The sequence below is a fragment of the Drosophila arizonae genome, chromosome 2 (genome assembly GCF_054131065.1).
Source record: "Drosophila arizonae isolate 15081-1271.41 chromosome 2, UAZ_ARI_1.0, whole genome shotgun sequence".
NCBI classification, from domain to species: Eukaryota; Metazoa; Arthropoda; class Insecta; order Diptera; family Drosophilidae; genus Drosophila; species Drosophila arizonae.
The window spans coordinates 24,085,275-24,100,829 of record NC_142922.1 but is presented as its reverse complement, the minus strand read 5'-3'; the positions used below and the strand labels follow the sequence as shown (position 1 = coordinate 24,100,829).

General features: G+C 44.4%; 8 protein-coding genes across 9 annotated transcripts; 2 read left to right on the top strand and 6 right to left on the bottom strand.

The window, feature by feature from the left end:
- Positions 1-980: 980 nt before the first annotated feature.
- On the bottom strand, positions 981-3,866 carry ppk24 (pickpocket 24). The gene is made up of 9 exons (XM_089462418.1): positions 3,616-3,866; positions 3,329-3,532; positions 2,952-3,266; positions 2,781-2,901; positions 2,562-2,711; positions 2,300-2,504; positions 2,073-2,238; positions 1,549-1,706; positions 981-1,456 (listed from the first exon to the last, which is right to left on the bottom strand). Exons 1-9 carry the CDS (start codon positions 3,864-3,866, stop codon positions 1,224-1,226), a joined length of 1,803 nt encoding a protein of 600 aa, XP_089318544.1. The 3' UTR covers positions 981-1,223.
- Positions 3,867-4,609: 743 nt separating this feature from the next.
- Positions 4,610-6,101, bottom strand: LOC108621368 (pickpocket protein 11). The gene is made up of 4 exons (XM_089462417.1): positions 5,985-6,101; positions 5,189-5,396; positions 4,843-5,124; positions 4,610-4,785 (listed from the first exon to the last, which is right to left on the bottom strand). Exons 1-4 carry the CDS (start codon positions 6,099-6,101, stop codon positions 4,610-4,612), a joined length of 783 nt encoding a protein of 260 aa, XP_089318543.1.
- Positions 6,102-6,233: 132 nt separating this feature from the next.
- Positions 6,234-7,262, bottom strand: LOC149270603 (uncharacterized). Its single transcript, XM_089467147.1, has 2 exons — positions 6,822-7,262; positions 6,234-6,444 (listed from the first exon to the last, which is right to left on the bottom strand). Exons 1-2 carry the CDS (start codon positions 7,016-7,018, stop codon positions 6,234-6,236), a joined length of 408 nt encoding a protein of 135 aa, XP_089323273.1. The 5' UTR covers positions 7,019-7,262.
- A 107-nt stretch (positions 7,263-7,369) lies between these two features.
- LOC108609152 (uncharacterized) lies at positions 7,370-7,802 on the bottom strand. The gene has a single exon (XM_018000867.2). It carries the CDS (start codon positions 7,754-7,756, stop codon positions 7,544-7,546), a length of 213 nt encoding a protein of 70 aa, XP_017856356.1. The 5' UTR covers positions 7,757-7,802; the 3' UTR covers positions 7,370-7,543.
- Positions 7,803-9,959: 2,157 nt separating this feature from the next.
- Positions 9,960-10,877, bottom strand: LOC108621376 (uncharacterized). Its single transcript, XM_018018660.2, has one exon. It carries the CDS (start codon positions 10,599-10,601, stop codon positions 10,074-10,076), a length of 528 nt encoding a protein of 175 aa, XP_017874149.1. The 5' UTR covers positions 10,602-10,877; the 3' UTR covers positions 9,960-10,073.
- Positions 10,878-11,186: 309 nt separating this feature from the next.
- Positions 11,187-12,745, top strand: LOC108609150 (uncharacterized). 2 transcript variants are annotated; one of them, XM_089468517.1, is made up of 2 exons: positions 11,187-12,616; positions 12,679-12,745. In XM_089468517.1, exon 1 carries the CDS (start codon positions 11,265-11,267, stop codon positions 12,603-12,605), a length of 1,341 nt encoding a protein of 446 aa, XP_089324643.1. In that variant the 5' UTR covers positions 11,187-11,264; the 3' UTR covers positions 12,606-12,616; positions 12,679-12,745. The 2 variants fall into 2 exon arrangements, with proteins under 2 accessions (XP_089324643.1, XP_089324584.1); XM_089468458.1 differs by having other exon boundaries at positions 12,676-12,745.
- Positions 12,746-13,080: 335 nt separating this feature from the next.
- On the bottom strand, positions 13,081-13,683 carry Srg1 (Sting-regulated gene 1). The gene has a single exon (XM_018000865.2). It carries the CDS (start codon positions 13,631-13,633, stop codon positions 13,193-13,195), a length of 441 nt encoding a protein of 146 aa, XP_017856354.1. The 5' UTR covers positions 13,634-13,683; the 3' UTR covers positions 13,081-13,192.
- Positions 13,684-14,254: 571 nt separating this feature from the next.
- Positions 14,255-15,228, top strand: Elal (Elastin-like). Its single transcript, XM_018018726.2, has one exon. It carries the CDS (start codon positions 14,296-14,298, stop codon positions 15,094-15,096), a length of 801 nt encoding a protein of 266 aa, XP_017874215.1. The 5' UTR covers positions 14,255-14,295; the 3' UTR covers positions 15,097-15,228.
- Positions 15,229-15,555: the final 327 nt, after the last annotated feature.

Genomic DNA, 15,555 nt, shown 5'->3' with positions numbered 1-15,555 from the left:
ACGGGTGGAAAAACTGTCTGTCTCTCATAGAGGCCGAGCGGGCTAGGGTTTTATTTTTTTTATACATTTTTTCGCTTTCTAGTGTTTAGCTGGGCTGCTTTGCTGGCGCAGTGCGATGTGTCTAGAAATAACGTTTGCTACGCTCCTCGAGTGCGTTTATTTAAATTTTTTGTTTGCAATTTTTAGGCAGATTTCAGACAAGGCAAAACAAATTCAACGGAAATCATTTCAATTTTCAGACTCTGGGCAAAGAATTTCCATACGACTATTTGTATAGGTGTGTGTGTGTGTGGACTTTGTTAGCTTTGGCTAGACGAATGAATGTAGAAATCAATTGAATGTCGGAATTCATAAAAAAAATTCAAGAAAAATATTTCGGAATTCCATGAATCCTTTGTGCTCGGTAGCTTTAATGAAAACCCATAGCACAATCTACTATAACGCTAATTGATATAAATTTCAAATATTTATGAATTATGCATGCATTATGCATTAATCATTACTAATCAATAACATTTTACACATCATTGAACATTGAACATTTATTATAATTGAATAATTTAAACTAGATATTGGAAAATTCCTCTGTGGATGGATTCGCAAATATATGTGAAATTCAACATATGTATGCATGGATAGCTTTTCATTTGTTTACTCATTTTGTCAATCTCTGCACAAACGATCCGAAATAAAAGTTTATTTTGATTGTAAGTGCCAGTCGGGCCATGTGCCAAGGATAACAGCCTTTGAAATGTTTTCGGTAACTCCTCGACTTTGTGGTCCATAACTGTTCGACTGTTTCGACTGCCAACTGTTGGCCAGTCAGTCAGTCAGCCAGTGGGCAAGTGTCCAAGATTGTTGGCACTAATGTTACCGTCTGGACCTTTTTGCAGCCCCCTACCCCCTTTCCACCCCTCGCCCGTCGTGCACCGCTTTCTAAGTTGGACTGAGCGTCTCCTGGTGCTGTTTATTTTTATGTGACAATGCAAAGTAAGTGCACTTGAGTTGTGCTCCCGGCCTACAATCAGCTGGCAGCTGCTCAGTGCGCGATAATTAACATTTGCTGCGTAGGTCAACAGCAATACACACACCAACACATACGCACACACGTACACACACACTTGAGCTCACGTCATATACTATAAAAGTGCTACTCTATAAATGCGTGCAGAGAACTGTATAAAAGTCAGTGAGCTTTAAAATTGGCACGGCCTCTCGCTCAATTACGGCAGTATGAGGAGCTCCATTGGCTGCCGCTGCCGAGTTGCCTTTGCACGGCCATTAGCCCGAGTGCGGGCTCGGGACCGACATGGGCTATAGCAGCGGGTATGAAAGAGCTCCGACTTCCGTTCCGCTTTGTATGCATGCCATAATTGTTTGACTACGAAAAATAGCAGCTCACAGATGCCAATCAATGAGAAGCCCGCTATGATGCCGCAGATGTTGCCAATTGTACCTGGAAATGAAGCAGTACACGCCGTATATATATACACGCCGTGGTATTTGTATTTTGTTGCTGTTGGAAATTGTAATATGCAGCAGACTCACTGAAGATCTCGTACCAGTCGTTTTTAATAATCTGCCGAAAGTATTGAATGTGCGTTTCGGCAAAGTAAATATGCACAACGGCCAGCTCGGAGCTGTCATGGCCATAATTGTTATTACCCGGGCTGCTGATGTTGCCGCTGTGGACGTTACTGCAAAATTAAACTCATTTATGGCAACTGACGGAGGGTAAACGTAACCCCATCGGGGAACCATCAACTGAGATTGAGCTAAACAAACGGAACTCTCAATCGGGAAACTTTTGTAGTAAAGACTAAAGCAACTGAAATGTAATATTATAATATTATAATTTAATGCTTAAGACTTGACTGCAAATAGGGAAATTCAAATAGTATATATACGCATATATACATATCAAATTCGATTCATTTTCTGCCCGCCTGAAAGTATGCAAATATATTTTTCATTTGGAAGTTGATTAGGCAGAAATTGAATAGGTCTCAAACCTTCGCTGAGAATTGTCCTTGAACTGTTCCTTTGTTCAGCTCTTACTACTTTCTACTTACGTCATGTGTCCAAATGGATTGTGTAGGGTTAGAGCTCCGGCGCCACGCACATTGTAGCGTATCTCACTACAGGAGGGCAGACATTGTGGACAGTAGAGGGCATCTTCCATCTCATGCTCCAGGCCGGGCACATACTCGCGACTGGTGATGACATTCCTCCACTTGACTGAAATAATATCAGAGACTCAATCGGCCTCGACAATCGGCCCCAGCCTCAGCCTACTCACATGTGTAGTGCCTGAGGCACTGCATGTGCTGTAGCGTGCAGAAGATGCGTCCCGTGGCGCCAACAATGTAATGCATGGGTAGCTGAAAGGGCAAGCACTGGCACAAGCTGTAGATGCTGTGGGCGCGGCACGCGGAGATGCATTTGCTGAAGGTATAGCGGCGAGTGAAGTTGTGCGGCATCTCATCCCCAAATCGACATTTACGCTATACACACGTTATTGAATGATTGGGCAATGATTGACAGATGTCTGTAATACGCACCACGGCGGGCTTCATGCGACGGGCCTCCTGGAGAGTCTCTAAGATTTGGGGACGCACTGGCAAATAAGTGCTGCGACCGGTTTTTACATAACGTACCGTAACACCGCCGGATAGTGGATCCGGATAATTGTGTATCTCATTGATAGCAATCTATTTAGGGATGTGGTGATTGAAATGAATATGAAAATCCATTTGCAGCAGTAAATCGAATAATAATACCGAAAACCCATCTTGATCGTTCTTGTCGGAAAACCTATCATCAGCTGCGGCTCTGAGTGTCAGTATTAGACCCATATCAGATCCAAAGAAATGCTGGTAATACGATCGAGCTGCAGAAAAACTAAACACAAACTATTAAAATCAAGATCAGATAGCATAAGATTTACATACTTTCCGTTGTAGTTGAAAGTGCAACAAAATCCAAAACTCGAGAGAGTTTCACGGAATCCCTGCACGCAATCGAATGGTCGTCCTCCTAAGCGACAGGATACCAAAATGTCACTGCATTTCGGCGTTAGAATGCGCAACCGATCCTTCGGATTGAAAAACAAATCATGCGGCCTGGTATCCAACTGATCCAGCAAACTCTGAAGCCGCAAAACACGCTCATCGTCGATATTCTCAGCGATGCCGTAGTACAAGCCAAAGGCACGCAGCTCCGTATAGAAATAAGTGGCGTTGCGATGTCTTGGGTCCTTGCTGCTGCTGCAAAGGGTGACCAAAGCGTATAGCTAGAGAGGGGCTTACCGCAACCGGACTCAACTTACAGCTCCTGTGCGTAACGCCAGACGGCGCGCCTGGATAGGCGATTCTGGGAGCATACCGTAACGGCGGGCAGGGGCACTTTGCTGACTGCATACAATGGATCGTACAGCGTGGTGACTAGCTCATCCGCCGCATCCTTGTACGTGCCCCACACGAAAGCAATTAGCATAGTCAGGGCAGTTATGTGGCAGATAAGCCAAAAGAATCTGCGGCAGAGTCGGCTAATTGAAAGGGCGGCCAACAAGGGGGAAGCAAGGGCTTTTAGGCTTCGGCCATGCTGCTTACTTACCGCTCCTGAATGCCACGTCCGTGCTCAACTAATTTGCCATAACAATGAAATGACAGGTTTTGCAGCAAATCCTTAACTGCGTCGGCAAATGACAATTTTCGCGCTGCCGACTCCTCTTCGCGAATAGCCGCCATTAGCGTGCGTGGCGCAGGTGGACGAGCTCGCGGCTTGGCTATCCACCAGGCGGCGTGTCCAACCACCAAACGTTTGCATGGCACCGCCGGACCAACCCGCTCTGCGTTCGCTGTCATGTTTGGCACTCACTCAGCCGTTTGTGGATTGCAACTGTTGCGGCTGTCTACGCAGTGCGAGCCTTTTTGTAGCCTGCTCCTCTAACAAGTATCCTGCCCACGGCATTGTCGTGCCAGTGGGCATGGCCAGGGGGCGGGGTGTTGATGCCTGCTCATTTTAATGAAAATTTTGCAGTCATGTCGTGCGTGTTGTTGTAATTAGGCCTCGTGTTCCAACTTATTGCCAACAAATTAACTGCGACATGGCACGTGGTGCTCGGCATTGGCATTGGTACTACCGCCTCCATGGGCTGTTTATTCAGGCAGGCTCTCGATTCGTCTTGGCAATTTCCCTTAATTGTCAACAATTTAAAATGAAATTAGTTAAATGCGCATTAAATGTCAGCCAACGGAAACAACATCTTCATCATCACCATCATCATCATCATTATCATTATCATTATCATCATCATCATCGTCATAATCATCTGGGGTGGCGACAAGGACAAAAGCAGGTCATGTTCTTTTTGATTTTTCCTCGTCTAGCCTGGCATTCCAAAAAAAAAAAAAAAAAAAAAAAAAAAAAAAAAAAACCAAACCTCCCCCGTAGCCCCAGGATTACGAAGCACGCAAATGAAGCCACGTGTTGATTGTGAATAGAGATATAGGAATTTTTATATTTTACGAATTCCGCTTCTACAAGTACAAATAGAAAAGCAGAGCATTTGATTCCACGCATTTTCTTCAATTACTTCAGTTTTCATTCATGGATATATTTTTAGTTTTGTCGCATCCAACTTCTTCTCCTTGCTGTTGGCTCTGCCGCGCTCCAATATACGATGACAGCCCAAGTAAATGTGCTTGCAAATGAAGAAAAGCGTCTCAAAAATGGCCACCAATGAAAATCCCATAAATATTGATAGAATATTGCCAACGGTACCTGACAAGAAAAGTCTCTATTAATTACCGCTAAATAAATAAACGTTCAGCCACTTACTGAAGATCTCAAACCATTCGTTGTTCAACAGCCGCATATAGTAATTAGCATTCGGCTTTCCAAAAAACACTCTCAGGACGGACAACTCGGTGCCCAGGCTAGTGTCGACTTCGTCAGGTGATAGGCTCGCCAGGTAAGTGTCGATTGGCAGCTCGTTGAGAGAAACACTGTACTGAACATCGTTGCACGAGGGCAGGCACTGCGGACAGAACAAGGCTTCCTCTGACTCACGCTCCAGGCCCGGAATCCGAAGTCTCTGGGTCAGTACATTATTCCATTTAACTAAAAAAATGATCAAAAGAAGCTTAAATAATACAAGGCGCAGCAGGTGCCGCTAGAGGCTCACATTGGTAATTGGAAAGGCAAGCCACATGGGCGAGCGTACAGTAAACCACTCCGTCTAAGTTCTCCACCAGTTCCAGAGGCATCTGGAAGGGCAGACACTTGCATAGGGCAATTATGCTGCGTATGCGGCATCTGGTAATGCAGTTGGGGAAAGTATAAATGGAGCCTATCTGTGGCATATTCGCTTCCGTATGGAAATAACATCGACGCTAACAGGCAATAGAATAGAATAGAATTAGATAATTGAATCGGAAGTACATAAAAACTTACGCCATATGGGGAAAATGAGTATAAACTGTTATCGGTATCTATTACACGCGCAAAAATTCTCAGATAACTCTCTTCCCCTTGTCCCGGAAACATTTCCAATGAATTTGACGATGTTACCGCCGGAAAATTATCCGCATCATGAATTATAACAATGTAGCCATCGGTATTCAAAACTGGCGACAAATAGTCCGCCTTACTCGAATTTAGGACAACTGTCAGTCCGAAAGACGAATCAGCCAAGCGATAAGTAAAATTTCTCTTTTTAAGCCTGCATAAAATTAGAACGTAATACACTTGTTAATAATACATATGTATTTGTGGAATATAAGCAAAACTTGCCAGTTATTGCTATTAAAAATGCAGCATGGACCATACTTCGTCAGTTTTTTCTGAAAAGCATTTTCGCCTAAGCAGGGGATTTTCAGATTGTTCAGACTGCACTTTATTATAAATTCCGAGCACGTGGGTGAGAGCTAGAAATAGCACGTTATTAAAGAGCAAATGACAATGTCAATGGACTAGCTCACCATATACATGATACGCCGCGTATTAAAGAAGGTTTCATTGTTCCAGGTGCCGAAGATGTCCAGAAATGCTTGAAAGTTTGCATAATCATCATTGAACGTCTCCTTGTCGCCGAGCATATACAGTTTGCGCAGATTTGTCAGATTGTCCAGGTAATACTTCAGCTCTCGAGGCGATGGATCGCTACTCTGACTGCTTGACGATGACGCTCAGTTAAGGCCACGAAGGAGAGAGGCAAAGATTAAGGCTACTCACAGCTCAAGAGCGTAGGCAGTGGCGGCCCGCAGGGAAATGCGATTGTTGGAGCATATTGACACAGCCGGAAATGGCACATTTTGAACCGGATAAAGTGGATCCTTCAGATTGATGACAAAGTATTGTGCAACAAAGTGCTCCCAGGTGAGCATGAGCACAGCCACCATTGAAATGAGCGTGGCTGTGTGCACCAGCAGCCAAATTAATCTGCAAATAAACGGGCATACGGACGGCGTACACGGGGTGGCGGGGCATTGTCGCCAAGATAAACGCACAAAGCACACGGCCATGAGCAGTTTTTGAGGCAAACACGGAAACGGAAATGAAAAATGAGAACGCAAAAATTTTTAAACTACAGTGCACAGCAATGATACGGAGTCGGTGAAGGAGATGGTGACGGCGACGGTGACGGTGACGGTGATGGGGACGGTGAGGTAGACGTTGATGGCAACGCCTAAAGAGACGGAAAGACAAAGGATACGAAACTGCAAATTTTCTATAGAGTCCACGTTGCGTATGAGTAACGTGACGTAAGCGCGGCAAAAGCAACTGAAACGGGCTGCGCTTTTCCAAGAGACGCTTACCGCTCCGCCAGCGTGAATTCCGCTGCCAACAGCTTGCTATAACCCTGCAAGGATATATTGCGCAGTAATTCAGCGATATCCTGACAAAAGGTCGACCCAAGCGACTCCTTGCGCCCCTGCCCCGTGCCGCCCGCCTTGGCTCCATTCGGATTTTTAATCCACCAGATGGCATTGGATGTTGATTCAATATTAACCATTGAGGCGCACAATTTTAACGATGATGTGAGCTATTCGCCTGTCCTCAGCCAGTGATTGCTGTCTGCCAACTGAGCGTCTTTAACACGTGTAATTGGTGGACCACTTGGCGACTGGGCGACTGGGCGTGGCCTATCGCTGAGACTTTAATGCAAGTTTGTCATTAACATTTGAATTAATTGCTCAAAACTTCCACGTTAATTATTGAGAAAGTAAAGTAGAGCAGACTTTGCGGCAGGCGCAGTAAATACGGAGCCAGTGCTGCCAACTTCTTCTAACTAATTTCCCGCAGCGATAGTATCGTCATTAAATTAGTAACAATTTATTTATAATGAAATGTGTAAGGCCAATAGTTCAAGCTAAAGTTAACTTTATTAACAACATGTTCGTTTGTAGAAAATAAGAATGAACAAAAACTGTTGCAGACTTTTATGAGCGAATCATAAACGAAGTGAGATTAATATCAAGCCGAATGCACATAAGTATTTACAGGGTATTTAAATTATTCTCTTAAGCTTAAGTGATTTCTAGCGACCCGCTGGCCAAAACGGTTGTCCTGGATAGTTTCGGCTGCCCACAAAGGCGTACTGATTGGGATTGATGACGCGAGCAATATCCGTGTAACTGCGACCGTTACGCTCTGTGCGGTATCCATAGGCCGGCCAGCCCATGGCCATGGAGAGCAGTGTGAAGCAGGCCAGTAGAGCCAGCAGTAAGCACTTGCCTTGCAATCGAGACATTCTGTTTCTAGGGACTGCTATTGAGAACTGCACTACAATGCCGTCGTCTCGAAGCCTTTTATATACCAAGTAAGTCATCAGAAAAGTCTTGAAAGTCTGCTGCCTGATCGATCAGGTTTTGGTGTGTCAACCACAGCAACAACAACAACAACAACAATAGCAATAACAATAGCAACAACAACAACAACACTTGAAAACATTTTCAGTGCCACGCGACGCATGCGGCGCACGTATCGGCATTGTCAAGCTCCTCTTCTCGCAACAGGCGACGTGGGATCTTCTGCTATCATCTCGTAGTGTCATCAAAATGTCATTCACTCTGGGTTCGATCAGGTTTGAGATGGCGGCGTTCACGTCTTGACTCAGAAGCTATTATATACACTTACTTATGCTCGCCTCAATCATACATTTTACAGTCTATTTTAATGACTCTAGAAATGATTTGACTAAAATAATTTCAGCAGCTGGGCAATTAATTAGCAATTTAGTAATTGCGACTGTCTAATGACACTCATGGGTGCGTCCATAGGGGAGCGTTAAGAATGTGATCAATCCATTATGTCACATTTCAAGAATATAAAAGCCCAGACTTACGCAACACCCAGGGGAACTCCTAGGTGACTCGGTGAAGTGTGGCTGCAGATCTTGATTACTAACAGAAATATAACTGAGTCAATCAAAATCACAAAGCAAAGTAAAATACATATATGTTTTATGTATCCTCAAAAAACCTGTACTGCACTCGTTCCCCATATGAGTTTCGCTTAATTTGCGAATATTAAGTAAGTACTTTCAAGATAAGAAGAAGCGAAAAGTTTATTATTGTATGAATGGATGAATGAATACGATGTATGCCATGAAGGTCTGTGACCTTCAACTGGTCGTTCTAGTAGCACAAAGAACTTAAATAAAAAATAATAAGTATTTAAAACAAAGAAGAGTAAAACTTAATTGAAAATAAAGCGAGCTAATGTCTAATAAAACATAAATTTATAAAATTAAATGCAATGATCTGATATAATTTATGTATATAGGGTTTTTCAATAAGAGCGGGAGATGTTGTATATTTTACAACTAAATTATATTGTCAATTATATCTTTCGTCCTCCCGGCCAATAAGCCTGTCCTGGAATGAATTTGCCGCCTGAGATATATTGATTGGGATTGATCACTCTAGCTATGTCCGTATATGATTTAGCAGGCATAGCCACAGCCAGCGCCAACAGGGCGATCCAGGTGAATAGAGCCAGCATCAAGAGCTTTGCTTGCAACGGAGACATTTTGCAGCTTGGGTTTCTTATTAAGAACTGCACTTCAGCTGCACCACACTGAAGACTTTTATATCCAAATGCTGTCAGAAGAATCAATGCTACAGACTTCCTGCTTATCGATCAGGTTTAGCTCAAACAATAACAACATTAGAATTCTTATTAAATAAGATATACAGTTTCCAATGTAAGTTCTAAGCTCATTTAATTAAATGCACGTTAAGAGCATCGCTCGCACTGCGCTCGCTGAAAGTTGAAAACACGTTTTAAATAGTCGCATATTTCAATGTATAGATCTGAATTTTCAACATTCCCATTCAAACTAAAATGTGAATGATTTAACATAGCTTAGCTTAGCATAACTTCGACAGCTTAAAATGTAGATAACAAGTTTCATATGAGCTGCTAATGACGTAGGTAGGTGCGACAGTTGTTGGTATTTATCGTAAATGGTTAGGAGCAATTGTCTAGACAGAAATGTTTACTATTGCGAGAACAATACTTTTATATTTCCTATCAGGAATTTGGATATAAGTGGACTTGCCTAGAGGAGTATGATCAAGTCTTATCTATCTATTCTACGTATGTCTCTAATAGACTCAATCATTAAATAAATTGCTTGAGCTATGAGAAATAATGTCAGCGATCAAAATTCCGATGAAGAGTCTCTCGGAACTGAGATACATATATAGCATATAGCTGTAGATAAAACTACGAATTCGACATATAAATGAACTAGATTTGTTTTCTTGAGCGTGATTCGCGTGACAGTTACGTGACACTCCCATCTCTAAGCGACATAGTCGCATTTCAGTCACGTCGCACCGATCAACAGCTACACGCGGCTAGTACTTATGATTTACATAGATACAAACAAATACAGACATATATGTATGTATATATTACATTTAAAGACTAATTAAGAAGAGCAGAAATTAAAATTGTCTCACATAGAAGCACGTAACAACTAGTGGTGTACTTAAATTTTATTATATCATAACTTTCACAGGTTTATTTTTGAGTTTTACACAAATTTCGTATTAAATTAGTCAGCCCCACAAATGTGAGTAAGGAGCGCGCGGTAGATAGCGGCCCGCACCTAGCCCTAGATACGGGTCTGGTCTTAGGACTCTGGCTATCTGTGAGTAGGTGCGCCCGGTACGTTGCCGATTTTTTGGCCTGTAGGACTGCTGCGCATATCCATAGCCACTGGCATAGCCATAGCCCTTGCCATAGCCAGCGCCGTAGCCTCCGCCGTAGCCACCACCGTAGCCACTGCCATAACCGCTGCTATAGCCTGCGCCGTAGCCACCGCCGTAGCCAGCGCCGTAGCCGCTGCCATAGCCAATGCTATAACTGTTTCCATAGCCATTATATCCGCCATATCCTTTATATACACCATATCCACCATATCCTCCATATCCCACGTTCGAATTGTAGCCATAACCACCATTGCCAGAGCTGTAACCACTTTTCAGACCTTTGAGTGCTTTCAGCTTCTTGAAGAGCAATCCGTTGCCCAAGTCCAGGCAATTGCCCAGCAGCAAGGCGAGGAACATTATGATTGGAGCCCGCATGTTGTTTGAATTCTCGTTGTGGTTCTGGTTCCGTGCGGATCTTTTGCGTTCTGGCTATAAATCTGGACAGCGGGCTTCTATTTATACCCTGCGACTAGAGCCTGGACACCGATGACACATTATGCTCTTAATCGTTTTGTTTTTGTGTCTGTCAGCACATAAAGCCACCTGGATCGCTGGAGATCTGCTGCCATAATGCTAATTTCTATCCAAGCAGCAACAATTTAATGCATTACTATGAATTACTTGGACATTAACTGATGGATCAAAACATTTTGCTATGCCGAGCACGTCCGTGATAAACGCACTGCGAGGGAAGCAGCCGCTCAAGCGGATCCATGAGTCGCCGATCATCGGTCAACGGCTGTCCACATCTTGTTTCCTCTCAAGCTCTTGTATACAAATTTTCTTGATCGCGTATTATACGCTCCGTTAGAGAGCAAAGCTGCTATGGCTCTCACGCTCTCTCATTGTGTATTGATTAGCACAAGCCGCAAGCACAACAAGCAAAACAAACAAACCGAAGACAGGTTTCGAATACAAATCTGAGTTGTCTCTCTTATCGCCGAATGCCGAACGTCAAAAAGCAAAAACTTTCCCCTCAGTTAGAACTCGCAGCTCTTAGCGCATGGGCGCTGAATTTCGATGCGATCATAAGTAAACATGACGCGAATACGATTTCATTTGCCAACGGCCTTGACAACGTGTTTGCTATGCCTAATCCGAATGGGCGCTGCCCAGCTCGCTGTGGCAACGTCTTCGGCATCAGCTGATGGTGCAACGGCATCCGCTAGCACCATTGCTGCCGCAGCTCCAATGCTTCAGCAAGGCTTTGGCTTCGGCGGCAGACAACTAGGAGGCATACCAGATAGACGACGGCAGCCACCACCATGGGGTGGTGTTGGTGGCGGCGGCTGGAATGGTGGCAATGGTTGGAGTGGCGGCGGTGGTTGGAACCGAGGCGGTGGTTGGAATGGCGGCAGCGGTTGGAATAGCGGCGGTGGTTGGAATGGCGGCAGTGGTTGGAACAGCGGCGGTGGTTGGAATACTAGCGGTGGCTGGAATGGCGGCGGTTGGAATGGTGGTGGAAGGCGTCCTCCTCCCGGTTGGGGAAACTGGGCTGGCGGCAGACCACAACCTCCTGGCTGGGGTGGCTGGGGTGCTGGAGGCGGCAGACCACAACCTGCTGGCTGGGGTGGCTGGGGTGCTGGTGGTGGCCAGCGACAACCTCCCGGTTGGACAGACAGAAACCGACAACCACCACCTGGATGGGGAGATGGAAATGGACCACCACAATCTGGATGGGGAGATGGAAGTAGACAGCCGCCTCCTGGCTGGGAAAATGGAAATGGACAGCCACCACCTGGCTGGGAAAATGGAAATGGACAGGCACCACCTGGCTGGGAAAATGGAAATGGACAACCGCCACCTGGCTGGGAAAGTGGAAATGGACAACCGCCACCTGGCTGGGAAAGTGGAAATGGACAGCCACCACCTGGCTGGGAAAGTGGAAATGGACAACCGCCACCTGGCTGGGAAAGTGGAAATGGACAGCCACCACCTGGCTGGGAAAGTGGAAATGGACAACCGCCACCTGGCTGGGAAAGTGGAAATGGACAGCAACCACCCAATGAGTACGATCCTTCACGTCCCACCGGGGCCGATGGCAGTCAGAAATTCCAATTGCCTCCAATTGAGATTCCATCAATTACAACTACAACGACACCTGTGCCATTCACCCAACCCACCCAGGATACATTGATCATGGGCAAAAATCCACCGCCTCTAATTATATCGCCCACTCCGCCTCCAAGACCCGGAGATACGCTGATCGTGGGCACAAATCGTCCACCCCTACAACCACCTACAACAACAACGCCATCTCCTCGATCAATTGAGCTATCACGACTGCGCGACATTGTTTTTCCCAACTCATTGAATTACATACATAGTCCAAGCCAGGAACTTCAATCTGAACCTATAGATGTGCGCAGACGAAAATGATTAAGCGATAGGTTAGCCAATCCTCCTCTTATACTATGTAAAGATATTAATTATACATTTATATTTATAGCAGATTTGCAGTTTAATCAGCACAAATAAAGTTGTACATTCACACGGCTCAGTGCTCTCAGAGATTCATACTCAAGTTCGGCTTTTTATGTCTGGAGGCTATGAGGTCTACAAACAGGTTTTTCAAGCTGCTAAACAGCTACGAATCTACAAGCATATAAAAAAAGGGAAATATGTATTTAACTTATGTAGAATAGCTGTATTTCAATTCATATTCTATTATTCAATATAAATTAAATACATACATATATTGAAATAGTAGACGGTCCCTTGTGAAGTTAGTTTAGCCTGTTTTCAACATAAATAAGGAAATGTTCTATTGCAGATCTATCCGTTTTCAATGGGTACAAAGTTCTTGCAGTTCAATGTTCTCCCTGATCAGAAGAAGCTTACGAGTTTACTCAAGTTCCGAGATAACAACAAAATATTTATTGACAGATGTTCATCATTCAAATAAATTATATATCAATACTTAAGATTGAGTTCCTTAAATATGTAATCATAATCACAAATTAACGCTAATAACCGTGTTGCTTGTAGCCACCCACTCCGTGACCGTGAGCATGGCTATGTTCGTGTCTATATGTAGAAGGGGGTACATAGCTTTGCGGTGGATAGTGTGGCTCGGGATAGTAGCCCTTCACTGGTCCATGTACAGGTCCTGGACCATAATAGCCATACGCAGGAGGAGGCTGGGCATTGTGATTGCCCACATTAACGCCACTGCCGTGAACATAAGCTCCACCGCCGCCATAGTAATAGTCGTAGCCATGATCATAGCCCTCCTGTATGAGTGGGCCAGACGATGGAACTGGTCCATATGGCCTCGGTCTGACATAATGCGGCCTATCATCCAGTACATCAAGCAGCACTTCAGCCATTTTATCGAATGTAGGTTTTGCCTGCGCAGTCAGCAGAGCTGCCAGCAACAGGAAGCAGAATCCAATGTTGAGCTGCATCTTTGGTAGTGTTGAGAATCAATATGACGCTTTCCTTTGCCGAGAATCGAGCTTATATAGCTGATAATCAACATATATATGTGTTCAGTGAATGAACAGCCTTCAATAGAGCTGATGATCCCTATCGTTAATAGGTCAATCGCATGGCGGGTATCAGGTCTATGCGTTGACTATTTTACTCAACAAAGTCGAGGTTTAGCCAACCCAACTATGTACAATATGTTTTTGGCTAAAAATAAAAAGCATAGGGAATTCCAGATAGAGTAAAATCAATATTTCCATAAAACATTCTGCTATGTGGAAATTGTATTATTTCAATATTTCCATAAAACATTCTGCTATGTGGAAATTGTATTATTTCAACTAAAATTGGTTTCATTAAGACTTGCCTTTTAAATAATTTAATTTAATATTTCAAAAAAAGTTTAAAAAAAAAATAATAACATACAATTTTTATAAATATGAACCAATCAGAGAATCAATAATTCGGATTTGCAAACATCAGCGAATTTTTGATTATTTACTCCTCAATGAAACACAAATCATCTCAGTCTAGCACCTGACCCGAATGATAACCCCTACAGCCATAGAATCATTTAATCTCGCGGTGTAAATAAGCTTGGCATTCGCTAGTAAGGTCCAGTTTCACGAGAAGTTTTGTCATGCGGTGCTGCGTTGCCTTTGTTTGGCTGCTGTTGGCCCTGACCGCTGTCCTGACTCATGCGTCACACTATTCGCGGAATGAGAGCAACGAAGATTCCAAGACCGAATTCAACTTGGCCTCCACTTTCAAAGGCGGAATTACCAGCAGTCGTCATCATGAGCGTGCTAACCTTAACTCGCAATTATATCCAGATCTAAGGCAGCAATCAAGTGGGTCAGTTGATATTGATGAGCCGTCCGCTCATGAGAACGGCGGCAGTGGCATCGATCTTCGCGCTGGCCCGTATGGAACTGCTGTAAGAAATCCACAGCCACAGCCGAATGGCTTTTCAAATCATCCCGCACCAGTTGGACAGCCACAGACAGCAGAGATTCCCGGATATGCAGCTAATGGAAATCCGCAAGTCCTGCCTCGCCCTGGAGTCAATCCGTCAGGCGTATATCCAAGTTATGGAAATCCACAACCTGTATACCCTGTACTGCCTGCTTACCCGTATCCAGGACAATATTTACCACAGTATCCATCCTATCCACCTTATCCAAACTATGGACCAAGCGTGCCTGTAATAACGCATCCAGGCGCGCCGCCCATAAGCTATCAGAATCAGCAAAATTATGCACCACACGCGGCAGCAGGACAACGTGATCGTTGGGATCGCAGCTTCAGAATGAAAACTGAGTACACGGAAGATGGAGTACACAAGGGACCATTCAGCGTTCTGAACAATCACGGCTCGCAGGGCTATGGCAGTGGTTTTGGAGGCGGCTATAATGGCGCATTCAACAGGCCAGGTTACTGAAAAACTAAACGCTAGAAAGATTATAAGTTATGGTCATAAGTTAGGTGTAAGCTAACCTCACCGTGTCAGGTTTAAGAAGAGCAGCAGCTGCTCGACCGAGTCTGTTTTAATAAACTTGATTTTTTGCCCACACCCAACCGAAGTAATTAGCAATATACCCCGGTTACACCTTAAGCAGCGGCAGCAACAGCAGCAACAGGAACACGAAAAATAAGAGGACGACATCAACACGAGGACATCTTAGCCTTTTGTCCTATACGTATGTACATAAGGCACCCTACCTTGCGAACCGGAAAAAAGAAACATGCATTTCAGTTGCCTCACTATTTCTGTTAAGGAAGCACACAATGAACATTGAACTACCTGGCTGAAGGCAGCCCTGGCAGCCGAAAAAACATGAAGTACAGGCGCACAATGGCAGGAGGACAGACGACGGAGGACAGACGACAGGCGACCGAC